The 27,119-nt window shown below is 46.1% G+C and overlaps 2 protein-coding genes across 3 annotated transcripts in view; one reads left to right on the plus strand and one right to left on the minus strand.

The window, feature by feature from the left end:
- On the plus strand, positions 1–20,212 carry miox (myo-inositol oxygenase). The gene is made up of 10 exons (XM_060923169.1): positions 1–18; positions 318–398; positions 494–574; positions 1,090–1,252; positions 1,535–1,602; positions 1,707–1,816; positions 16,087–16,154; positions 17,257–17,306; positions 17,413–17,525; positions 20,104–20,212. Exons 1-10 carry the CDS (start codon positions 1–3, stop codon positions 20,210–20,212), a joined length of 861 nt encoding a protein of 286 aa, XP_060779152.1.
- The window catches only part of lmf2a (lipase maturation factor 2a), a 27,164-nt gene continuing 19,833 nt past the window's right edge, over positions 19,789–27,119 (minus strand). For both annotated transcript variants that reach the window (XM_060923168.1, XM_060923167.1), the window contains exons 9-14: positions 26,467–26,563; positions 26,197–26,379; positions 25,836–26,004; positions 25,631–25,742; positions 25,147–25,261; positions 19,789–24,116 (exon numbers count right to left, since the gene is read on the minus strand). In XM_060923168.1, coding sequence (XP_060779151.1) covers positions 23,757–24,116; positions 25,147–25,261; positions 25,631–25,742; positions 25,836–26,004; positions 26,197–26,379; positions 26,467–26,563 — 1,036 coding nt within the window. In that variant the 3' untranslated portion in view covers positions 19,789–23,756. The remainder of the gene's footprint in view (positions 24,117–25,146; positions 25,262–25,630; positions 25,743–25,835; positions 26,005–26,196; positions 26,380–26,466; positions 26,564–27,119) is intronic.

The raw sequence follows: 27,119 nt of genomic DNA on the forward strand, positions 1-27,119 counted from the left end.
ATGAGGGTCATTAACTTGGTGAGCTCTTTCACACTCTGTACACACACCCTCTGTTTATTACGCCGTCTGTTTATTACGCCGTCTGTTTATTACGCCGTCTGTTTATTACACTGTGTTCATTATTACACATTTATTACTCTGTTACTCCGTGTGTGTTTGTGCCCATGTAATTATCACTCTCAGTGCATTTATGACCATCTATGTTTATGACTCCATGTGTATTTATTATTTACGAAGTCATCAACAATTACATCTCTGTAATTAAACATCACACACAAACTAGCTCTTTGTGTTTGTGTTCCCGGTCCGGGTCTCAGGGTCCTGATCCGTCTCTGGCGTATCGTCCAGAGGAGCTTCCCAACAACGGGAAAGACATATCTGACTTCAGAAACTTCGAGGTAAAATAAACACAGTGAAATTACCGAGAAAAGAAATGACATCAGGGTTCAAATGAACTGCAGACTAAACTTTATTTCTCGTGTGTGTGAGACAGAACAGAGATCTTTTTCAATGTGTGTTTAATACGTATAGACTGATGCACACACACCAGACCCTGGACTTTGTCAGAAAGAAGGTCAGTACACACATGCTTACACACACACACACACACACACACACACTCCATCATACTCCGAGTCTGACTATGCTGTCCTCTCACTGACTCCTCCCTCCTCTTCCTTGGCTCCTCTTTGTTCTTCCTGACTCCTCCCTCCTCTTCACTGACTCCTCCTTCCACTCACTGACTCCTCCCTCCTTTTTTTGACCATCATTCAATCAAAGTCTGTATAAGAGAAGGGTCTATCTGCAGTCTCACAGATCACAAGACACACCCATTTTACAACACGACACACCCACTTCTGTACATGACACACCCCTTGAGCTGATGCATGTTAACAGCCAGAAGTACTGCTGGAAGTTTCTTCTCCTAACCCAAACCCCAACCTGGAGTCTAATGAGGCTGGTGTCGTGTGCAAGATGGTGGCTCTTTCTGTGACGTGGGCGTGTCATGTAGTAGGCGTGTCGTTGAAGTACTGTACGTCTGTAGTTAGACGTACTTGCTATATAATAATCATTTACCTCTGACCCCAGCATGCCGAGTGGGCGGGTTGCACTCACGCTCAAATGACTATGATGGAGAGCATCGATAGTCTGGACCAGCTGGTCGACGAATCGGATCCTGACGTCGACTTCCCAAACTCCTTCCATGCCTTCCAAACTGCTGAAGGGATCCGCAGACAACATCCTGATAAAGGTGAGGACTGGGCGTGGCCCTCACAAACAGCAGAGAAGCTCTGATTACAATCAGTAAATACAATTACTCAAGTAACATTCCTGAGTTTAGTGACAGGAAACGATTTTTATTCAGATGAGAAACTCAGAGAAACAACACATGGTGAGGACAAGAAGGCATCTCTACTCACCTGTCAATCATCTGACTGTTAATTGATGAATCTCCGCCCCTTGCACTAGTGTTCAGGTGTTCTACTGTTGAGGTGTTTTGGGGGTTTGAAGAGAATTCTCTCTCCTTTTACAGAGTGGTTCCAGTTGGTCGGTCTCATTCATGACGTTGGAAAAATCATGGCCTTATGGGGAGAACCTCAGGTACCTGACCATCGTCCACATTAAAACAAAACAATTTTACAGGTAGGACAAATTTTGCCTTGCGTACTAATGTGTGTGTGTGTGTGTGTGTGTGTGTGTGTCAGTGGGCCGTAGTGGGAGACACGTTTCCTGTTGGCTGCCGCTTTCAGAACTCCATTGTGTTCAGAGACACGACATTTACAGAGAATCCAGACAACAAGGACGAAACACTGAAGTGAGTTAATTATCTTTAAAGCAGCTGCAAATCACAGGTTTATTTAAATAATATTGTTTGGCTTTTTTTCGTGGTCTATCAGATATATTCCATTCAGCGAGCATGATACTGAATGAGTCAAAGTTGAGTGGCTGAATGGAATATATCTGATAGACCATGAAAAAAAGCCAGACAATATTATTATTATTATTATTATACATTCCTTTCAGGTGTTCAACACATCTTTCTCTTTCAAAATTCTCTCAAAATCTTCTGTATTTAACGAAGCAAATCTGGCGGCCATGTTTGTTTACAAATCATCAGAGAAATGCTGCATTCATGTGCTATGGGAAGATGATATTTTCCAGTTGGGAAGTGGTATTTACCAGTGTGTTGTGTTCACATGCTTTTGTTGTTGTTGACAAATTAAAGATGGTGGACCAGATTCAGAATCAGGCCTGTTATTTGGCTAAAACAATTATAGATTGCCTTGTTCATCAGCTGCAGCAGGAATATGGGTTATCAAAAGTCAAAAGGTAAATAATGCTGAATATTTTCTGATCATGACAAGGAGAGATTTTCTTAACACATTGAATGCCACGCAGTTTTTGGAAATTTGGCTGTAGCCACAATGAGAGTAGCCAGTATCTAAATCATTGTTGGCGTTCTTTGGACAGCCACAGAATATTTTGTATTAGGCTATAATATACATATTATAATAATATAATATACATAACATGACTCGTTTAAAAGGTGAGAGTCAGCTTTCTGTAGGTGAAAACCACTTCTTTCTTGGTTCATAAGCTAGTCTTGTACCGCTCGCCGCCATGTTGAAAAGGTTAAAGTTCATCTCATTTCGGCAACTCGTGTATCAAAATTTTCTACGAGTTGCCCAGTGGAAAATACCACAAGAGGGGGCGTTCATGTGTGCTTTCCATGTCGGCGTTTGGTATTTACCATAATTCCCATAGCACATGAACGCACCATCACTCGCTAGCACGGAAGTTACATCTCCGATGTGTGACGTCATGTTGTCTTGACAACTGTGCAATATCGTAAACCATATTCAACGCTCATTCTCCATTGGGTAGAGTGATGTAATACACGTAGGATAAGCGATATGCTAACAACATTGCATGCTATCAAACCAAATGAATGAAACCCACTAGAAGGGAATAGAACATGTTTTTATTCCATCAAAAAAGTGTCCTGTATGTATAATAATTATAATTAATGCACTCATTTTAATACGATATAATTTCTATAGTAACAGCTCATTCACAGGAGCGTGTACAGCGGACGCTCTACTGATAATAAACAGATTTTTAAAAGTCGTTGTTAAGGTGAGGTTTCTTGTAAGAAGAAATGTGTTTGTGTGTATCGTCTCTGGAAGGAGTCTCCAGTATCAGTGCAGTGCAGTGTTTCCCACAGACCAGGTAGCAATTTGTGTTGCTCCACTGTGCCAATGAGGGAATCGTGCGCGGTGGTGTCGTGGCGGTCGGTGGAGTCGGTCATTGGGGTGTATGCAAAGTGTTTACAGCAGGCGGTGTTCAAACACACAGTATTTTTCTTTAGAGTCACCTGCTGGGACTATTTTAAAGCTACAAGAAGCATTTGAGATTATTCAGTTCAATCTAAACTCTTTTAAGTTCTTTAAGAGAAGACAGCTAAAACAATTTTTACCAGAACCCTGCCTGGTTTCATTCCTCAACCCAACTTTACATTACAGGGCAGGCCATTAGTTTGCTGGGCTTGATGTTGGTGGAAAACCTGTCTTTTAAATTTATGAAAATTACTCACCAAAACTGAAGTTAAAGTTTAGTTTTTATCTTAGTTTTTTGCCTTTTTGGTGGCAATCTTTCAAACATTCTTTAGTTGACATTCAAGGAATAAATTGCAAAAAACAAGCTGGAGGTTCAATACTCAGCTGGGTTAAAGCAGCAAACATTGAGAGTCAATGAAATTATAATAGTCAAATAAATACGAAGTTATTATTAGCCTATGGGCATCCTACAGTAGCCTATCTCAACTACCGCATTTTATCTTTATCACATTGTTTGCTGCGTTTCCAACGTTACAGGCTGACAGCTGGACGTTCAATATTGATAAAGTTATAAGGCTAGCAGTTCATAAAGCTAGCATAAGGCTACCTTTTCTGAGTTACATACTGGGCAGGTGTGTTTGAGCACAGTACATCAAACTAACCTTTGGTAGACTCCAGATATCGTTGACCGTCTTCTCTGTGCTAAATATCTCGCAGCATTGGGTTTTCCTCTTGATAGCCCTCGAGCAGTATGCGTGGAGAGGAGGAGTGGGCGAATCAGCTGCCAGTGTGTGTGCGTATCAGTGATGCAGTGATGGTTTATCTACTTCGCCAATAAAGCTAATAAAGATGTTTCTTAAAATATTCAGATTTTATGCTTCTGATAGCATCAACTAGGCATCCCGGCGAGTATAACATTTTATTTAGGATAGTGGGAAATCCTTATTTATTGTGAATGTCAAGCCATTATTAATAACTTGCATGAATGCTGAAGCGGGATAAACGGGATAATGCAATAAGGCCGGTTCCTCGCGTCAAGCTGCTACTGTATGCATCAAAATTGGTTTATAGCTTGACTCAGGGATGTCCGTTTCCTGTAAGCCAAGAAGGCTATGATAAAGCTCATCACGAGCACGACGTAGGCTACCTTTTAAAATAAGGGGTCGGAAGGCGAATTGGGAAGGCTGCGTTATTTTTAATTAGCCTTACAGGCCTACTTGCAGTCCGGGTATATGCGCAACGGCAAGCCTGTGTACACGCCTCTCTCTCTCTCTCTCTCTCTGTGTGTGGGTGGGTGTGCGCGCATGCGTGAACGAGAAGAAAGAGCACTATGAATGAACGGAACGATACGCAACGGAATTTTTTTTTTTCAAAATCGCGAGTCTGATTGTGTGGCGATAGGAATCCATTGTGTGGCGCTGCACCACACAATGGTCTATGTATGGGAAACCCTGCAGTGTAACAGTCAGAGGGAACAAGCTGTGGGTTTTTTGTCTTATTAACTTCATGAGAGAGAATAAAGAGAGTCTGGTGAGGGAATGTGTTGGGGTGGTGGGGATGTGGTGAGATTAGGGTCCAGAAGCAGAACACACAGACAATAATCCAATAAATAATGTGATTTAATCCAAGGAAAGGGCGTGGCAAAAAGGTAAACAAACAGTATAGAAAAAACAAATAGCAAAAATAGTCCAGGAAAAAGAGACAAAAAAACCTGACAAAAAACAAAGTGGGCAAGGACAAAAATGCTAGTGCAAAAGACATGAAAATAGTCCAGACAAAAAAAACTGAGACAAAAAATGAGGCAGGCAAGGACAAAAAACACTAGCACAAAAAACATGAAAAAGACAAAACATTAGTGCAAAAACCGTGACAAGAACAAGCAGGCTAGAAAGCAAAAAACCAAGAAGCATAAAGGGCACAGAAACGGCGAAAAAAACTGACGAGACATTCTGGCAAAGGACTGGAGACCAGGGGTTTGAGCTGTGATATGTGAAAGGTGGGGTGAACACGCCGCATGGTAAGTGGTAATGCCAGTCTAACGGAACATGGGTTGATTACCTTCTTGATGAGAAAGGGTCCAAGGAACCTGGGTGCTAGCTTGCAGGAGATGGTTCTAAGTGGCAGGTGGCGCGTGGAGAGCATGACTCATTGTCCTACCCGGTAGGTGGGTGCCTTGGAACAGCGTTTGTCAGCCTCCCTCTTGGATGTGAGGGCGAAGCGAATGAGTCTCCTCTGGGCCAATGCCCATGTCCTCCTGCAGTGACATATAAACAGCTGGGCTGAGGGTATGGCCACCTCCTCTTCTTGGCTGGGGAACAGTGGTGGTTGATAACCTAGGGAGTACTGGAATGGAGAGAGACCTGTGGCAGAGGAAGGGAGAGTGTTATGAGCATATTCAATCCAAGGTAGGTACTTACTCCAAGAACTGGCATCCCTGGACGCCATGCACCTGAGTGCTACCTCCAAAGCTTGGTTCACCTGTTCTGCCTAGCTGTTGGTTTGTGGGTGGAAGCCTGAGGAGAGACTACAGGTGGCCCCGATGAGTTTGCAGAAGGCCCTCCAGAATTGTGCAGTGAACTGAGGACCCCGGTTAGAAACGATGTCAGTGGGCAGTCCATGTAGACCGAAAATGTGCTGGATGAGTAGCTCAGCAGTTTCTTTGGCTGAGGGGAGCTTGGGCAGAGGGATGAAATGAACGGTCTTGGAGAAATGGTCAATAACAGTGAGGATGCATGTGTTGCCACTTGAGTTGGGGAGTCCTGTGACAAAGTCCAGGGCGATGTGAGACCAAGGTCGATACGGAGTCGGGAGGGGTCTTAGAAAGCCAGCAGGGGGTCGATTGGTTGTCTTGTTCTGGGAGCATGTGTCGCAGGCTGCCACGAACTCCTGGATGTCTTCCTTGATGGATAGCCACCAAAAGCGCTGCTGGATGAGTGCCAGGGTTTGGCAGCTCCCAGATGACAGGCCAGCTTGGAGCCATGATCCCACTGCAGCACACAGGACAGGGAACAAACAGATGATTACGTGGAATGTTGTTGGAGTTACCTTCTCCGGGGTCCTGCTCCAGGGCCTTCTGCACTAGTGTCTCAACCTCAAGTATGGCGGCCCCCACCAGGCAGCATGGAGGGAGGATGATTTTGGGCATTTTGGACTCCTCCTGGTGGGAAGAGAACATCCTGGACAGGGCATCGGGTTTGCCATTCTTGGAGCCTGGGTGGTAGGAAAGCATGAATTTGAACCCGGGAGAAGAAGAGAGACCATCGGGCTTGTCGAGAATTGAGGCGTTTGGCGGACTTGAGGTACTCCAGGTTTTTATGGTAGGTCCAGACTAGGAAGGGGAGATCAGACCCCTCGAGCCAGTGCCTGCACTCCTCCAAGGCTAGTTTCACAGCCAGTAGCTCTCTGTCACTGATGTCATAGTTATGTTCGGCTGGGGACAGCCGGCGGGAGAAGGAGCATGGGTGGACCTTGTTGTCACTGGCCCTCTGGGAGAGAATGGCTGTGACCCCTGACTCAGAAGCGTTGACCTCGACAATAGACTGCTTGGTAGGATCGGGTATGGTGAGAATGGGTACTGTGGTAAACCTGTGCTTGAGCATGGAAAAGGCTTTCTCTGCTTCCTCCCCCCACTTGAACTGGGTCTTGGTCAAGGTCAGGGCTGAGAGAGGTCCAGCCACCATGCTGAAGTCATGGATGAAGTGCCTGTAGAAGTTGGTGAACCCAAGGAAGCGCTGGAGCGCTTGTCTCTGTTAGGGTTTTGCTGGGATTCGAACCTGGTTCGTTGGTGTGATGATCCAGCAAACCCCCACTAGGCCACCAGGGGAATGACTCAAATGCAGAGGCGTGAGGCGGAAGTAGAAAAAGTAACAAAAGGTTTATTTATACTATGTACACTATATACAATCCAGGGCAAAACAAAAAAACAAAAACAAAGAGTATAATTCAAAAAGAAAAAGGCAAAAATGCAAAAGCTCAGAAGATCCACAAAACACAGTACAAAGGAAACTGGAGATAAACATAACAGCACAAAGACTCCGTGACAAGAGGACTGAACTCAGGGGTATAAATACACAAACTAATTAGGGACACAGGTGAAGATAATTAGGACTAACAGGCAATTAACAAAAACACAAAACACAGGAACAGTGGCGGCCTCTAGAGGCCAAAATAAACAAGACATGAAAAGGAAATAACAGCGGCCTCTAGAGGCCAAAACAGTCCAAGTCCTAACAGGACCCCCCCCTCTAGGAGCGTCTCCTGACGTTCCCAGGGCGATCCGGATGGGCCGAATGGAAGTCCCGACACAGTTCTTTATCTAGGACATCCCGAGCAGGAACCCAGCAGCGCTCCTCAGGACCATAGCCCTCCCAGTCCACCAGATATTGCAACCCGCCGCGGACCCGGCGGGAGTCAAGCAGGCGATGCACAGTGAACACAGTCTGCCCCTGGAAGATGCGGGGGGGTGGGGGGTTCCTAGGGGCAGGGGCATACGTAGACGTCAGTACAGGCCGCAACAGGGAAACATGGAAAGTGGGGTTGATCCTCAGAGTCCGGGGCAACTGGAGCCGGTAGGAGACAGGGTTCACCCTGCGCACCACCTTGAAGGGGCCAATGTAGCGAGGAGCAAGCTTGCGGTTCTCCACCCGCAGCGGAAGGTCCTTAGTGGACAGCCAAACCCGCTGCCCAGGGCGGAAAGTGTGTGCAGGTCTTCTGTGGCGGTTGGCCTGAGTCTGGTTGGTTCTGGAGGTCTGTATGAGGGTCTTCCTGACCTTGCTCCAGGTCTTGTGACACCGTCTCACATATTGGTTGACCGAGGGCACCCCCGCGTCCTCCTCCTGGTCCGGGAACAGAGGTGGCTGGAACCCGAATTGGCACTGGAATGGCGACAGCTTGGTGGCCGATGACTGCAGGGTGTTGTGGGCGTACTCTGCCCATGGCAGCCAGGTGCTCCACGATGTCGGGTTATCCATAGCCAGGCCTCGCAGGGTGGTTTCCAGGTCCTGGTTGAGCCTCTCCGTCTGACCATTGGACTGTGGGTGAAACCCAGAGGAGAGGCTGGCAGTGGCTCCGATGACCTTGCAGAACCCGTGCCACACTCGGGAGGAGAACTGGGGCCCTCGGTCTGAGACGATGTCCTGTGGAAGACCAAAGACTCGGAAGACATGATTAAATATAAGTTTCGCTGTTTCAAGAGCAGAGGGGAGTTTGCACAGAGGTATGAAGCGGCAGGCCTTGGAGAATCTGTCAACAATGACCAAAATGACCATGTTACCTTGTGACTCAGGGAGACCCGTGATGAAGTCGACTGCCACGTGGGACCAGGGACGCCGGGGAATGGTCAGAGGATGCAGGAGACCCTGGGGACGCTGTCGTGGGTTCTTGGTTCTGGTGCAAACCTCACAGGACAGGACAAATGACCTTACTTCCTGCTCCATGTTAGGCCACCAGAAGCGTCTTTTCAGGAAGTCCAGGGTCCTCCGAGCTCCCGGGTGGGCGGTGAGAGGGGAAGAGTGACCCCACTGGAGAACCTTGGCCCGGGCTTGATGTGGGACGTACAAGAGGCCCGGTGGCCCCGTCCCAGGACCGGGGTCCTGGCGTTGGGCTCGTCGAACAGCCTCCTCAATACCCCAGCGGACAGGGGCCACAATCCGGGACACCGGGATAATAGGCCCGACTTCATTCTCCCTGTTAGTGGCAGAGAACAGCCTGGACAGTGCGTCAGGTTTGGTGTTCTTGGAGCCGGGACGGTACGAGAGGGTGAAGTCAAACCAACTGAAAAACAGGGCCCACCTAGCCTGTCGAGGGTTCAGTCTCTTGGCTTGCTGGAGGTACTCCAGGTTCTTGTGGTCAGTCCAAACCAGGAATGGATGTTGCGCTCCCTCCAGCCAGTGCCTCCACTCCTCAAGGGCCAGTTTGACCGCTAACAGTTCTCGATCCCCCACATCGTACCGGGACTCCGCAGGACTCAGGCGGTGGGAGAAGTAAGCGCAGGGGTGCAGCTTTCCTTCCGAACGTTGAGAGAGTACCGCGCCGACACCACTGTCCGAGGCGTCCACCTCCACGATGAATGGTTGGGAGGTGTCCGGGAGGACCAGAATGGGTGCCGTGCAGAAGCGGGCCTTGAGGTCTTTGAATGCCTTTTCTGCCTGAGGAGACCAGCCATAAGATCCACCTGTCCCTTTGGTGAGGTCTGACATGGGTGCTACCACAGAACTGAAGTTCCTGATGAACTTGCGGTAGAAGTTAGCGAATCCTAAGAACCGCTGAACCTCCTTAACGGACTTGGGAGTAGGCCAGTCCCGGACGGCCAGGGTCTTGGCAGGGTCCATTTGGAGTTGGCCTGTCCGTACAATAAATCCCAGAAAGGAGACCTCGGGAACATGAAATTCGCATTTCTGGGCCTTGGCGAACAGATTGTTCTGTAGCAGCCTCTGGAGAACCTGGCGGACATGGTGGCGGTGCTCCTGCACGGTCTTGGAAAAGATAAGGATGTCGTCGAGGTAGACAAAGACGTACAGGTTAATCATGTCCCTTAAGACGTCGTTGATTAGGGCCTGAAAAACAGCTGGTGCGTTGGTGAGTCCGAAGGGCATCACCTGGTATTCGTAGTGCCCAGACGGGGTGTTAAAGGCAGTCTTCCACTCGTCTCCCTGTCGGATACGGATGAGGTGGTATGCGTTCCGTAGGTCCAACTTGGTGAAGACGGTGGCGCCTTGGAGCAGGTCGAAAGCAGTGGACATCAGCGGAAGGGGATATCGGTTGCGCACAGTGATCTTGTTCAGGCCCCTGTAGTCAATACATGGTCGAAGCCCCCCATCCTTCTTGCCGACAAAGAAGAAGCCGGCACCAGCAGGTGAGGTGGAGGGTCGAATGAACCCAGAGACCAGGGCGTCTTTGAGGTATTCCTCCATGGCCTTGCGTTCTGGCTGAGAGAGGGAAAACAGTCTGCCACGAGGAGGGGTAGTCCCAGGGAGCAAGTCGATGGCACAGTCGTAGGCCCGGTGCGGAGGAAGAACGGCGGCCCTGCTCTTGCTGAATACCTCCTTGAGATCCCAGTACTCTGTGGGAACTTGAGATAACTCGGTGAGATCAGGGGGCTCGGCAGGAGACACAGGAGAGCTAGAGAGCAGACAAGAGGCATGGCATGCAGGGCCCCATTCCACAACCTGGCTTGTTACCCAGTCTATGCGAGGGTTGTGGTGAGTAAGCCAAGGAAGGCCTAGAATAACTGGGAACTCAGGTGAAGGAATCAGGTGCAGGGATATTTCTTCCTTGTGACCTTGAGACTGGAGGAAGACTGGAGAAGTAACTTGAGTGACTCTTCCATCACCTAACGCTTGGCCATCGAGGGCAGACACAGACAGAGGGACTTCAAGAGGTGCAGTAGGTATATTGATGCTTTGGGCGAAGTGAATATCCATAAAGTTCCCAGCCGCCCCTGAGTCTATCAAAGCTTGACAAGAGTGGACAGACTCACCCCAGGAGATGGAGACCGGGATGTAGATTCCTTGGCCAGGGAGTCCGGGAGAGAGGGTAGGCCCCGTCACAACCCTCCCTCGGCTGGACGGGGCGGTCCTTTTCCCAAGAGTTCGGGACATGATGCTCGGAAGTGACCAGGCTTGCCACAGTAGATGCAGCACTTGTCCCTCCTTCTGCGCTCCCTCTCAGATGCGGAGAGGCGAGTACGACCCACTTGCATGGGTTCTGGACAGTCACTGAAGGAGGTAGACGGTCTCCAGGTAGAGGTAGGGAGGCTGGGGGGGCTCAAGGCTTGGTGGCGTTCTCTCATCCTGTTGTCCAGACGAATAGCATGTGAGATGAGGGTTTCGAGGTCACTTGGGCATCCAATAGAGGCCAGACCGTCCTTGATGGGGTCAGACAGACCATGGTGGAAGGCTGACACCAGGGCAGTCTCGTTCCATCCACTTACTGCTGCGAGTGTTCGGAACGAGATGGCGTAATCTGCGACGCTTCCTCCTTGCCGGATGGACATGAGCTTTCGGGCTGCGTCGGTACTGATGTCTGCCTGATCGAAGACCCGAAGCATCTCTTCAGAAAACAGCTGGAAATCAAAGCACTCAGGTCCCTGTCTTTGCCAGATAGCAGTAGCCCAGGCTCGCGCCTTACCAGCTAATAAGGTGATGACAAAGGCAATCTTGCGGCGATCCGTAGTGTAGGTGGTAGGCTGAAGCTCAAAGGTGAGTTGACACTGGGTAAGGAACTCTCGGCACTCACTGTGCTTGCCGTCATACCTCTGTGGTGCAGGAAGGCTGGGTTCGCGAGGTGAAGAAGGCAGCATGGCAGGAGGCACTGGAGCAGGAGCAGGAACTGGATCAGGAGCAGGAACTGGATCAGGAGCAGGAGATGCAGGCAGAGATGTCAGCTGTGCCAGGGTTTTCCCAATTTGCTGAAGCAGTTCCTCGTGGCGAGCAAGGGCCTCACGTTGGCTGGTGAGCGTACATCCATGAGCGTCCATGGTCGCTCCGAAGCGTGTCAAAGCTGCCATAATTCCCTGAAGGTTGGCCGGGTAGACAGTTGAAGCAGCCTCTGCTGAGTCGGTCATGACGGAGTCTTTCTGTTAGGGTTTTGCTGGGATTCGAACCTGGTTCGTTGGTGTGATGATCCAGCAAACCCCCACTAGGCCACCAGGGGAATGACTCAAATGCAGAGGCGTGAGGCGGAAGTAGAAAAAGTAACAAAAGGTTTATTTATACTATGTACACTATATACAATCCAGGGCAAAACAAAAAAACAAAAACAAAGAGTATAATTCAAAAAGAAAAAGGCAAAAATGCAAAAGCTCAGAAGATCCACAAAACACAGTACAAAGGAAACTGGAGATAAACATAACAGCACAAAGACTCCGTGACAAGAGGACGGAACTCAGGGGTATAAATACACAAACTAATTAGGGACACAGGTGAAGATAATTAGGACTAACAGGCAATTAACAAAAACACAAAACACAGGAACAGTGGCGGCCTCTAGAGGCCAAAATAAACAAGACATGAAAAGGAAATAACAGCGGCCTCTAGAGGCCAAAACAGTCCAAGTCCTAACAGTCTCGAAGATGGGGTGGGCCAGTCAGCGACTGCCTCCAGCTTGAGGGGGTCCATCTGAATCTTAGCCGGAGAGATGATGAACCCCAGGAATGAGACAGAGCTTTGGTGGAACTCACTTTTCTCCACCTTGACGAACAGCTTGTTCTCTAGCAGGCATTGGAGGACCTGCCAGAGGTGACCCCAATGTTCCTCCAGGGAGCAAGAGAAAATCAGGATGTTATCCAGGTACACAAAGACAAAGGTGTTAAGGAAGTCCCTCAAGATGTCGTTAACTAGTGCCTGGAAGACCACAGGCGCGTTGGTCAGGCTGAAAGGGACCATGAGGTACTCGTAGTGGCCTGTCGTGGTGTTAAAGGCCGTCTTCCACTCATCCCCTTCCCTGATCCTAACAAGATGGTAGGCGTTGCGTAAGTCCAGTTTAGTAAACACTTTTTGGCTCCCTGGAGTAGTTCGAAGGCCGTGGTCATGAGCGGTACTGGATAACGATTCTTGATTGTGATAGCATTGAGACCCCGATAGTCAATGCAGGGGCGGAGTGACTTGTCCTTCTTTTCGACAAAGAAGAACCCCACCCCTGCTGGGGAGGAGGAAGGGTGGATGATCCCAGCTGCCAGCAATTCGGTGATGTATTTTTTCCATGGCTTGACTTTCAGCGGGAGAAAGAGAGTAGAGGCATCCCTTGGGTGGCGCTGTCCCAGGCAGGAGATCGATACCACAGTCATAGGGTCTGTGAGGAGGGAGGGACACTGCTCGGGTCTTGCTGAAAACTACCTTAAGGTCCAGATATTCCGGGGGCACGTGAGAGAGGTTGGGAAACTCGCTAGCTGAGGGCTGTGGTGGTTAGGCAGGAGGCAGAACAGAGTTAAGGCAGGAGGCCAGGCAGGAAGGACTCCAGCCTAGGATGGTGTTATTAGTCCAATTTATGTGAGGGTTGTGCTGCGTCAGCCAAGATAGTCCTAGAATGACGGGAACATGAGGGTCGTTCATGACGTGAAATTGAATAGTTTCAGAGTGATTGCCTGAAATCCTGAAGGTGAGCAGGGTGGTAAAGTGAGTGATGGTGGTCAAGCCAGTGCCACTGAGTGTCAGGACGGTGAGAGGGACCTCAAGGACAAGTAACGGGATTCCGAGATCCTTGGCGGTAGTGGAGCAGATCAGGTTCCTGTCTGCCCCTGAGTCGATGAGTGCCTGAAGATGGTGATGCCGGTTGTTGTGGGTGATGATAACAGGGAGCAACGGTTGGTCAGCAGGGGACTGGTTCCGAGCATTGCCCACCAGGGCCCCTCGATTCACTGGTGAGCTCGTCCTTTTAGCGGACAGGCTCGGCAGATATGTCCTTGCTGACCGCAGTAGAAGCAGGCCCCCGTGCTCCACCAGTGCAGTCATTCCTCTGCTGACACCCGTACCTGATCTACCTGCATGGGTTCGATGGACGAGGCAGAAGGTGGATAGGTGGTGAAGCTGGGGCGGTTCTTCTCTCTCCTCTGTTGTTGAATCCGAGCATTGATGCGATTGGCAAGGTCCATGAGGCTGGATAGGTCCGATGGCAGTTCCCGAGAGACTAGCTCATCCTTAATGGTGTCGGACAGGCCATGTAGGAACACGTCGACCTGGGCACTCTCGTTCCAACCGCATGATGCAGCCAACATCCGGAACTCAATGGCATAATCCGAGGTAGATCGGGACCCCTGCCACAGCTCCATGAGCTCCCTAGCCACCTCCTGGCCAGACAGAGAACAGTTAAATGTTTACCTCATTTCCTCAGAGAATTCTTTAAAGCTGGAACAAAAGGATGCATCGGTGTCCCAGACCGCTGTTCCCCATTCCTTGGCCTTGCCAGTGAGGAGTGTGATGGTATAGGCTACCCAGGAGCATTCTGTGGGGAAAGCCAGAGGTTGGAGCTCCAAGATCAGTGAACATTGAGATAGAAAAGATCTGCAGGTACCTGGTTCTCCACTGTAGGGCTGAGGTGAAGGGAGTCTCGGTTCATGAAGAGCGGCAGTGGCAGGAGGTGAAGAAGGAGGCGGCTGGGCAGGGGTAGGCATGGCTTGGGAGTGCTGGAGTTGCGTGGCTAGAAGGTTGAGTGAATTGGATGGGGTGGAGAGGTTCTGGGTAATCTGTTGTAGCTCCTGTTGGTGGGTCCCGAGGAGAGCTCCTTGCTGCTGTATAGCCGGTCTCAGTTGGGTCAGTTCTGCTGGATCCATGTTGGTCAGAACGTACTGTTAGGGGTGGTGTGGGTGTGGTGAAATTAGGATCCAGAAGCAGAACACACAGACAGTAATCCAATAAATAATGTGATTTAATCCAGGGAAAGGGTGTGGCAAAAAGGTAAACAAACAGTATAGAAAAACAAATAGCAAAAATAGTCCAGGAAAAAACTTGACAAAAAACTTGACAAAAAACGAGGCAGGCAAGGACAAAAAACACTAGCACAAAAAACATGAAAAAGACAAAACGTTAGTGCAAAAACCGTGACAAGAACAAGCAGGCTGGAGATCAAAAAACTAAGAAGCATAAAGGGCACAGAAACGGCGAGAAAAACTGACGAGACGTTCTGGCAAAGTCCCTGCCTGAGAACGGCGTTTTTATAGACAGCAGAGAAAACCAGGAAGTGAATGAAGGCAAGATTGGACAAACTATTGAACATCATGGACGATGCCAGTCACCCTCTGCACACCGTCATCAGCAACCAGAGGAGCCTGTTCAGTGACAGAATGCTCCTTCCCAAGTGCAGGACGAACAGACTCAAAAACTCCTTTGTCCGTCACGCCATCAGACTGTACAACTCCTCTCTGGGGGGGAGGAGGGGTAACAAGAGGACAGAGGATGGGAAGGAGCAGTAGCCTAGACTAACAATAAGCAATACTGGACAATGTGTAATATAACGTGCAATATCTTTCCTGCTCCCCCTCCCCCCCCCCACACACACACTTACCCTAACCCCACTTCTCCCCCCCTTTCCTCCCTCCCCCTTCCTTTCTTCCCCATATCTTATTCTTTTATATTTGTATATGTGAATACTTAATTTATTTTAATTTATCTAGAAGTTTTTCTCTATTTCTTTTCTCTGTTTATCTGTAATGATGCTGCTGGAATCTTAATTTCCCTGAGGGAACCCTCCCAAAGGGATCAATAAAGTTTATCTAATCTAATCTAATCTAATCTAAGATGTAATTACTGTCCCGGATCCGGATTGGCGCTGACCTGGGAGATAAGTAATCTCCGGAGTGGAAGTCCAGGGCAGAGCATGACAGAATGAGTGTTTATAGCTGCTATAACATAAATGAAAACACAGCATTTCACAAACACTGGACGTAACTATAAATGGATAAAAAGTGTAGTGTGTTGTTCTTGAATAGTTTTTAAAAAAAGAAGCGTAATTGTGGTATAAAAGGAATAAAACACTTCAGTGTGTGCGGTTATGGGAAAACACAACCCTGTTGTTGATTATTTTTCCATAACTGCACAAACCGTTTTGTGTCTTTTTCCCCCCGTGAATAATTATATTTGAACCCACACACCCGCATGTATAAATAATGAGTTAAAGGTTATAAATTAAAGGCATGAATGCTGACACACAGTTACAGGAGCAGCGTAAAACCCTGTCACAGTTCACACTACAGCTTTAATTCTAATGCAGAATGAATTCAATCAATCACACGGTGTTGAAACTTTCTCTCCTACAGCACGGAATGTGGGATTTATGAAGCTCACTGTGGGCTGGACAATGTTCTGATGTCTTGGGGACACGATGGTGAGTTCATTAAAGTTCCCTGAGTGTCATTTTCATCTGTTTAAGTAAATGTGTGTGTAAATTAATAAGTTTTTAATTTACATAAATTGGCGAAAAATGATTTAAGAACATCTCTGCACCTTCTCCCCTAATTAAAATGTCAGGAGCTATGAATATGCATGAATATGCAAATGAAAAAAAAAAAAACAGTCCAACTGGTTTGCTAACAAGCACACATTAGTCACACCAGTCTAATCTAATTCCAGTCTCAGAGCCTTTATTTAGCCAACATCCTCATTTTCTCACTGATTTATTTAACACCAACCAAAATATATTGAAATATATTTTACTGTCACCATGACAACCACCATGTCTCCTTTGCTAACATTACATTTGACAGTTAGCTTAGCGATCTTAGCTTCACAGACCTCCATCATCACCTGTTTATATATAATTTGCACATCAGACATGGCTGGTTCAAAGTTTACTTAGTGACATCACCCCTCACAGCTCCACCCCTCACAGCTCCACCCCTCACAGCTCCTCCCCTCAATCAATTTTATACAGAAACATTTTTAAATTTAAAACATTTAACCCAAATATATACACTATATTTATATACAGAATTAGCATCAAGAGGAGTTTAATATTTAAGCATCACATATGTAGAGTTATTATTCTATTACAATTACATATAACAGTTATTTTAATATTATTACTACTAGAGGTGGCAGCGATCTGATACTGATACCGATCCAGTACCAGTACCGGGTCAATACAAGCAAAAAATTGGATATTGGGGAAAACATAGTAGATATCAGATTCTTGAACAGGAAAGATTGAAATTTCTTTTGTTCGGATTGATTTTATTATATTTATACTTTATTATATTTACAGCGTAAGTGGTTTTGTGTGAAAGACTTTATCTGTTAAGTTGAAATAAACATTTTAAAGCTTAGTAGTTTTTAAAGAAAACAATATAGGATGCATATCTCTACCTACTGATAATAATAATAATAATAATAATAATAATAATAATAATAATAGACATCAAAATGTACAAGGTGGGGTCCAGGAAGATAATCATAAGCTGATAAACTAATAAAATGTCATTGTTTTACAGAATATCTCTACCAAGTGATGAAGTTTAACAAGTGTCCGATTCCTGAGGAGGTCAGAATCCTGAACATTAATCAGTAATAATCATCTCTTTGTCTTCACTTTTTCTGAATCATTTATTTCTTGTCTTGTAGCTTCTCTCTCTCTCTTTCTCTCTCAGGGTCTCTACATGATCCGCTTCCACTCCTTCTACCCCTGGCACACACACGAGAACTACACACACCTGTGTAACGACAAAGATGTCCAGATGCTGCCCTGGGTCAAAGAGTTCAAGTACGCACTCGTTCTTCACTGAATTCGTTTCACTGTAGATCATCAGTATGGAATAAACACTGTGTGGTGTCGGGTTGCAAAGCGGCGTCACTGTGACGACCCTGACATTGATAATTTTCCTCAAACAGCATGTCCCTGAATGTTTTATTCCTCTTATACCACAACTGGCCAATGATTACAATGTTTTTATAGTTAACGTGGGCTGAAATGTGTTAGTTCCTGTTCTTACTTATGTTATAGCAGCTATAAACACTCTTTCCCTCACCAGCCTCTCTCTATTCTCTCTCTTGTATTTAATAAGGTACAAAAAACCATCACAGTTTGTTATGTTATTGAGAAACTGTAAAGAAGAAGTGCAAACTCCTCTGTCCTGAAGACATCAGAAAACGTAAAACTCTAGCTTCACCTCTGACTGATACACAGCACTCACACTGGAGACTCCTTACAGAGAGGATACAGAGACACAATTCTCCTTACAGGAAACGTCACCATATCAATAATTATACTTTGTGATCTCACTGAGGAACATGTTTGGTCGCCTTCATCCAGTGTGAAGAACCTCGGGGTCATGTTTCTTCTCAGTGAACATTGCTGCAGTGACCTGGATGTGTAGATTCCTCCTCTACAACATCGGAAGACTCCGCCCTTTTCTTACCACCTACTCTACTCAGCTCCTGGTCAAAGTGCTGATCCTCTCCTGCTTGGATTACTGCAACTCTGTCCTTGCTGGCCTTCCAGCTTCTGCCATCAGACCCCTGCAGCTCGCCTGGGCTACAACCTCACTCGGTCTGGTTACCTATCGCAGCTCGCATCAAATTTAAGTCACTGGTGCTCGCTTACCAGGCTCTCAAGGGGTTACTAATCGTGTAACTTCTGCTCTTATTACACTTGTTGGTTGATCATTGGTCTTAGGCTTTGCAAACATCGTCATTTGCAGCTGATTCTGTTTCTGGTGCAAATTTCGCCGATGTATTTTGGACCTCATGTGTTCCCTTATGTCGTAAACTCCAGACGCCGCAACTTTTATATCTCGCACACAAACTGTGCAGTGCGCGTACTCCTCATTTTTCGCCTGAACAATGACACCATTAAATGTCTCCTTCCATTCAGGAAGATACCGCCTGCCGTATCTCATTTTCTTTCTCGGTGTTCCCATTCTTTCACTCAGCAGACGCTATTCAAAATCTCTCAGGTGTAAACAATGTTGCTCTGCACAATGAGAAAATCGTTCGAACAATGACCGTTTGGCGCGTTTAAATGCAGATTGTGCGCATGACCTGAACGAGTGAAGTCTCGCAGTCGCGATACTGCACGAGGCTTGAGGAATAAACATCCGGTTTCACATAGTCTGGGTTATCTGCCCCTGCATACACACTGTTCTTTGTCTATAAATCGAGCTTTTGTATGTTTTTGCGACGATCAGGTGACGATGTTCAAGTAAGATACACAAAATAAATTTAGGTCAGAAAATACTGAAAATCCGTAAGACTTTGTTTATACTCCCGTACGCCCTTGAAATGAGCTAAAATCCGTATAATTTCCGGACAATCCTTATAGGTTGACATGTACGGGTTAGGGCCAGCATACCTCCAGAGTCTGATCCACCCCTATGCTCCGCTACTACTGGTCGCCTGACCCCTCCTCCTCTCCTGCCCCGCCCACTCAACACTGCTGTCTGTCCTGGTTCCCCTTTGGTGGAATGACCTTCCCATTGAGGTCAGAACTGCCGACTCCCTGACCACCTTCAAGTGCAGACCGAAGCCCCACCTCTTCAGGCTGCACCTCTCCCCTTCCTGCCCACCCACTGTGTAACTGTATTTGGGGCTTGCCTGGGGTTTGCTGTTGGAGTTCTCTAGTTAGTTATACTTTATAAGGTTGCTCTGTTTCCTTGGCTGTTTGAGTTTTGGTACTTTAACAGAATATTACACTCGGTGTTACTGTCACTGGTCCAGTTGGCACTAGAACTTTCTTATCTAGAAGTTCAGCACTTCGTGTACCTGACTTTTGCACTCATTGTATGTCGCTCTGGATAAGAGCATCTGCTAAATGCCATGTAATGTAACCTAGTGTAATGTAATGCAATACGTTTACATGGAGCGTCTGCAGAACACACCCCTGTGAACAAGCCGTTACTATAGAAATGATAACAAAAACCCTACACAGAACAGCATATTTCTTTGTTGGGAAAGAGTCCAAGTAGAAGCGAAGAATCTCCAATTAACCCTTAAAGAACAATTTATTCTAAAAGAGTGTACACATCACATTGATTTATTATTTTATTACTTTTAAGTTAACTAAAATGGCATTATGTTAAGACAGATCAGATGCCGTCCTCAGCAGATCAAAACGGTTTGATTCTGTTACATAAACTAAGAAAAAAAAGCTTTAAAATTCAGCAAAAATGAATACAAGTCTATGAGGGGGCACTTACTTTTGAGGAGCAGGTGCATGCTATTGCTCTTCTAGAGCTCTAATATGGACATTTGAGGTTTAAGGATGTACTTTATCACTGCATTAAGGAAACACAGGTGAAACTGATTAACTGGATCAGTAAATATGTGGTGTGTGTGTGTTCCAGTAAGTTCGATCTGTACACTAAAAGCACGGACCTGCCTGATGTGGAGCAGCTGAAGCCGTATTACCAATCACTCATCGATAAGTACTGCCCAGGAGTCCTGCACTGGTGATCACAACCTCGCCAAGCAACAGTGTGAAACGATCTTTCACAGGATTTACTTAAAGCAGCAGTGTGCAACTTTCAGAGCCCTCTACTGGCTGAGAGAGGAGCTGCACTTACAATAAAAACTCTACACATTGCGATTACCTACTCCTTGTGAGAGTCCTTTCTTTTAAGAATGAGGGTGGGGTTCAGGATCTCTGCTTGGGTTGGGGCAGGGCTAATTTATGGGCCAGAAAAATATCAATTCAAGCCTGAAACAAATAATTAAAAAAAAAATAATAATAATAAATCAGGAGGTTGACTGTATGGTAATATCACAAATCAGATTTTTTGAAGATATTGTTACAGTAATATGATTATTAGAGGTTTAGAGAATTAAAAATTTTCCAAACTGCAGTGTTAAAGAATCAGATTTGTATAAAAGGCTTGGAACAAACTGCACTGTAATATATATTAACGTTAATTTACTCTTCATTCTGTCACATTATAATCCTGTTTATAACTTTGATATATTTTAAAGCATATACTGTAAATACTATAGTATCACGACTTCCACGACACTGCTTTATTTCATTTCTTTTGGTTTTATCTTAATCTGAAATTAAAACTATGCACTATGGAGTCATAAGAGTGTCAGAAGTAATAAATATGTAAAAGAAGAAGAAAAATACGAAAAAGAATAAAAGAAATAAAATAATAGGAAACTAAATGTTTTTCTTTGCTGCTTTTTCTTCTCTTCGGGCTTCCTCATTAGGGATAAAATTAGCTCGTCTTTAATTTTCTGTAAAGCTGCTTTGCGATGACGTCTGTTGTTAAAGGTGCGATACAAATAAACTTGACTCTTGACAGACTCTTCTTGTCTCCTCCAGGAAATGATAAAGCAACAGGGAATAGCAAGCGCAATAAAGAAAAGCATTTGTTTCCTTATTCGCCTTTTAAAACAGTTTTGGATTTATTTTCCTATTCCTTTACGTTTATTCATTTTTATGCCACTCCTGTGACTCCATAAGGACACAGACAGCGAACACAAAACTGAGGAGTCGTATAACTTTACCTCAGATTTAAACTTTAAAACTGATCACCTCTCTGTTTCAGAAAAAGATAAAATATTCAATAAAAATAATCATCAACATTGTGTGAGACTAGAACAGGATCTGTTGCCTCCCTGAAGTTGATTATTTTCCTGCAACCGCACACCCGAGTGTTTTATTCCTTACTCTACAGCAACTTACCAACAATTACATTTTTTTTAATTCAGGGCTCGAAATTTGCGGTGGTCCGGTCGCCCGAGGCGACTTAATTTGTCATTTGGCGGGTAATTCCTGTCACTAGGCAGCCCGGCTGGCTAGTTGAAAATAAAAAACATATATGAAGCGAAGATTCAGACACACCGTCAACTAAGGCTGCCGCATATTAAGCGCGTGCCGCGTCTGTGTTAATCGATGCGTTTATCGGCAGGACGGAAAATACTGAAGAATTCCGAATCATATCGTGTATGAGTCAGGCTGTCGGTTTTTTCACTACTGCGCATGCATATAAGGCATCTCGCTGAATATCACGGTAATCACGTGTAGTATTGGACCAGGTGGGTGGAGCACAGAAGCACGGCAGGCCAGAACGGAGTTCTCAATTAACCATTTATTGCTAACTTTTCAGCCTTTTATCACTTCCCAGAGAGCTCCCTTTCTCTGCTCTCCTCTCCTTTTAAAGGGCGTGGTCACACAAACAGGTTAATCCCCATCAGGTGCAATGATTCCACCACTTACTGTACCTTCCCTGACTCCGCCCTCCATTCACAGACTGATGCTTGGCCACGCCCCTGCTGTCACATCACGTTATCAAATTCAATAGACGTGGCCACATTATCACCCATTTAAACACGTTTTTGTTGTTTTCATCTACATCTGCCAAAGCTACGTTGCGATGCGGAATTTTCTGAAAGGTGTACAGAAACTGCCAGAGACGGGGACAAAGCAACCTCGGTCTGAAGAGGAGAAAAAGGCCGCCGATAAAGCGTACGAGAAGGAGAAACGACAAAGGACTTGTAAGCAAACATGGGAGCAGGGTAGGCCTTGGCTGCGATACGATTTTTATGGAATAATTAATTTTTTTCAAGTTGATTCCTCGTCAATATGAAGCTCCGAATGCTTTCTCTCTCATAAATGGTTAAATACAGAAAGCATGTTGGACATATTTTGGGTGCTATAGTCATGATAGTAAGGATATTTGCTTTCAATACTCATACACCAAGTTTTCCAATATATTATTATTTGTTGATATTATATTATGGTGCTCTGTGTTGTTCTCATTTATGTATTTAACAACAGTATTAAAATACTCGGGTCTTGAAATAAATGCACATTAGTCATGAACAATGGTAACAACTCTCTTTTCCATTATTTTTGACAGAAGTAAAATTCATACGTGAACAAATTTTGGCGAGTTGATTTTCTGTTTGGCGAGTTACTTTGGAAGGGAACTAGTCCGGCTGGCTGGCGGAAAAATATATGAATTTCTAGGCCTGTAATTTATTAAAAGATCATGATTTTTTTAATCCATTTACAGTTACATTTAATGTCAGTGAAACAATTTTGCTCCAGTTGTCACTTGTGTTACAGCAGCTATAAACACTCCCTCTCCAGTCTCTCCAAGTTAAGACAAACCCCCTGCCATTTGTCATGTTTTGGAATCGGTTTACCCGTACCGAGTCCGCTGTACACGGCCCTGCGAACGAGTTGTGACTACAGAGCTGCTGCTACAGAAAACTAATCAACACCTTCTGGCCAATCAGAGTCCAGAACTCAGCGACTCTATGGTGTGAACAGTTTTATTATAAAATGTACAAAAAGGTGTTTTACTTCATGTTGGTGTTTGAGAACATCTGAATGAACTCAGAAAAAGCAACAGCATGAAGAAAAGAAGTGAAAGGAAAAAAAAAACCAAACAAAAAGGCACAGAGAGGTGTAGTGTGATGAACAGAATAACACAAGTGCGTTAGTGACACAGAGGAAGCAACGATGAGATTAAAACGATCAGACAGCTGTCCCACACCTGAGGAAAATCTCATGACGGAATCAGAATCCTGCAGAAAACTGGAGCTAAAACAGATCATTCATCTTTTATTAACTTTATAAACACGAGCTTACAGACGAGCCGCAGGTATGAAAGTGTGTGATTTAATACGGGACGTGAACCACGAACTAGAGCTCTGGCTGAACCGTGGGACAGTTTAAGTGCTGGACAATGTGATCACATGACCCTGATACTGTGATCACATGACACCACGATACACTTTTCTGAGAATATCGCGAGAGCCTGTAAAGTGTTCCAACACCTCCGTCGACTGGGTTTCATTTCTAATTTTACCTTCAATAAAAATGGTTTTAAAAATCCAGTGCACCATGAAAACGCCTGAGGATCGTGAGACTTCTGCGCATCACCCAGAGCGACGGGGAGGAGTTTAATCACAGAAATACATTTAATTTACGAATCTTTTTGAAAACGCAGCAGGAGAGCGATGCGAAGCGACACAGTGCATTCAGAAGCAGTGTTTATTTCCTCTTCCTAACACGTTCTGACTCTGTATTTTCCTCTCCATCATTAAACCCCTCGCTCTCATCACTTCTCTGTACAAACTCCTCTTCCTCCTCACTCTCTTCTTCCTCCTCCTGATTCACTTCCTCTTCCACTTCCTCCTTTACATCCTTCTCCTCCTCCTGCTGCTCTTGGGAGTGTGTGTGTGTCGGAGGACGAGTGTGTGAGCGCAGACAGTTGATCAGACACACGGTGGCTGCTGAACTGAAGAGGGTCCAGAGCAAGACGTGAGCAGGAACGTCTCTCACGCGTTCACCTACAGACTGCAACATCTGCAAGAGCCATGAACCGGAAGTACGCCGAGTGAGAGGTTTATCCTGGAGGGAAAAAAAAAAAAAAAAAAAAACACAAATTCTCATGATGACAATTTTTAATTTACAAAAGAAAGAACTTGCTTTTTATCCATTTAATGTTCCATGAAACAAGTCACTTCCTGTTGTTAGAACAGCACCTGAAGTTATGAAGACAAAAAGGGAGAGAAAAAAAAAAAAAAAGAAACCCAGCCAGAAAACTTAAACCTCCAGCATCACCTCTGACTGTTACACAGCACTGACACTGGAGACTCCTTACAGAGACGACACGCACACACACCTACTCAGAGAAAACTCCACCACATCGATGATTTAAAATATGTACACTCCCCGGCCACTTTAATAAGAACACGTTGTTGACTAAGATTCCTGTTCTTGGCTGCAGGAGTGGAACCCAATGTGTTCTTCTGCTGTTACTGAGATGCTTTTCTGCTCACCACGGTTGTAAAGAGTGATTATATGAGTTACTATATCCTTCCTGGCAGCTCAAACTGCTCAATCTGTCCATGTTCTGATCTCTGACCCTCTCTTATCAACAAGGCGTTTGTTTCCACCCACAGAACTGTCACTCACTCACTCACTCTGTTTTTTGTTTTCCGCACCATTCTGTGTAAACTCTAGAGACTGTTGTGTGTGAAAACCCCAGGAGGAGATCAGCAGCTTCTGAAATACTCAAACCAAAAATACTCATCTGGCTCAAACCAACACCCATACCACAGTGAAAGAAAGTCAGTCACACTCTGAGATCACAGTTTTTCCCGTTCTGATGTTTGAACATTGTGAACATTAACTGAAGCTCTTGATTTGTATCTGTGGGATTTGATGCAGAGCGATCGGCTGATTAGAGAACCGCAGAGAACAAAATAGCAGGTGATGTAGGGGTGTTCCTAATAAAGTGGCCAGGGAGTGTATAAATCATCAGTGCATGTGTCCGTGTGAATGAGCTGCAGGTTTGAGAATTCCACAGCGCCGTGGTATAAAATTTAACACTTTAAAATAAAACTATCAGTAATCTGTGTGTGTGTTCGAGTCTCACCTTTATATTGAGTCCGTGCTGAGTCAGCATGTTCTCCAGAACCGCATCACCGAGACGCACAGGCGGATAAAACTCCTCTACATAGATCCTCCTCCACCACCTCTGAGGCAACGACCTACACACACACACACACACACACACACACACACACACACACACACACACATATGCAAATTAAGATGCACACTTCTGCTGTAAATTAGCGTACAGATGGATCGTTTTCACACTGATTTATTCAACAGCAGATCAATCAAAACAGAGCTCAGTGTTATGATGGTAACTCCATCATGTGTCCATCACTAACTCCGGTATCTCAGGTGCAAGTATTGTGCTTCAAAATTTTTAGGGACTGTATGTAGGATAATTTTCTCCGAAACTGACATTCAACAGGATTGATCTAAAGCCGGAGAGCTTCTTTAGGGACACCAGGAAACGTCACGCCGTAGCGTTCAGGAGTGGAGTAGGCGTGGTGTGTAATTCTCACCCGTCCTCTTTCGGCTCAGTAAACCAGTACTTGTAGCGATGAGCGCGGATGTAGACCGGCGGCTGTTTATTGAACGGGTACCGAGCCTCGTCTGTCTGAATCAGCTTTATCACTGCATCACACACACACACACACAGTAAATACATGATTAAATCATCATCTCCCTGTAGTACCCCCCACCTCCGTAATGCCCCCCACCCCTCACCGTCCCGCTTCCCCTGCAGGAGGCGCCGTACGAGGCTGCTGAACCACGGGCTCTGTGTGTGAGGTCCGAGAGCCGCGAACCACATCTGCCAGTCGAGTCGGGGCTGATGAGGAGTCACCACCGGGGGCACTGCGCTCATGTTCCCTGGTTTATACATGAACTCAATCTCCTATAGGACACACAGTGAACCCAATGAAATGAGCAACAGGAAGTCCCATAATCCCAACAGGAAACTGTTCCAGCTCACAGCAGTGTGGAGTGGAGTGGACATTGTACTCCACATTACTGAGAGGTGTAGTGTGAATATAAACATATACACAGGTGAGTATGTTTGGCTGCGAGTTTGAATCTCAGTACTGACCGTCCATGTGCTGCCATCCACGCTGCCCTCCATGATGACCTCTGGACGACCTCCGACCCCCGTCATCCTCCGGAACAGACCGTACGAGTTCACCAGCTGATAGCGATCAGTCAACTCAAACGCCTTGCGCACACCGGGCCACAGGTTAGAGTGAGCCTCGTACTCAAAGTAAGTGTAAGGAACCTGTACACACACACACACACACACACACACAGCATTAAAACAGTGGGTAATGGATGAAGATGTAAACTTGAATAAAAAGTTACTGACCAGGCTGATGGCAAACATGGAGGCTGCTGCTGCAGAGAACACGCCCCACTGCACGGTGCTCCAGAGACGCTGAAACACACCCCGCACACACGCACTCCTAAACACACACACAAGTTTGGAGACACTCATTACTCTGAAAGGGTGTCCAAACTTTTGACTGGTTCTGTCATACCTCATGCATATAACTTCAGTACTAGTGTTCAGGTTTAATGTGTCAGCACAGATCTGGGGGGGAACCCTGCTCCCGGTCTACTTTATACACACTACAGGATAAGAGCGGGCAGCACGGTGGTGTAGTGGTTAGCGCTGTCGCCTCACAGCAAGAAGGTCCTGGGTTCGAGCCCCGTGGCCGGCGAGGGCCTTTCTGTGTGGAGTTTGCATGTTCTCCCCGTGTCCGCGTGGGTTTCCTCCGGGTGCTCCGGTTTCCCCCACAGTCCAAAGACATGCAGGTTAGGTTAACTGGTGACTCTAAATTGAGCGTAGGTGTGAATGTGAGTGTGAATGGTTGTCTGTGTCTATGTGTCAGCCCTGTGATGACCTGGCGACTTGTCCAGGGTGAACCCCGCCTTTCACCCGTAGTCAGCTGGGATAGGATCCAGCTCGCCTGCGACCCTGTAGAACAGGATAAAGCGGCTAGAGATAATGAGATGAAG

The sequence above is a fragment of the Neoarius graeffei genome, chromosome 6 (assembly GCF_027579695.1).
Source record: "Neoarius graeffei isolate fNeoGra1 chromosome 6, fNeoGra1.pri, whole genome shotgun sequence".
In the NCBI taxonomy this organism is placed as follows: Eukaryota; Metazoa; Chordata; class Actinopteri; order Siluriformes; family Ariidae; genus Neoarius; species Neoarius graeffei.

What these genes read in the sequence shown, in the direction of transcription:
- miox (XM_060923169.1), top strand. An exon ending in GATGTCTTGGGGACACGATG is followed by an intron (nt 16,155 to 17,256) that starts GTGAGTTCATTA and finishes ATTGTTTTACAG; the next exon opens with AATATCTCTACCAAGTGATG. An exon ending in AGTGTCCGATTCCTGAGGAG is followed by an intron (nt 17,307 to 17,412) that starts GTCAGAATCCTG and finishes TTTCTCTCTCAG; the next exon opens with GGTCTCTACATGATCCGCTT.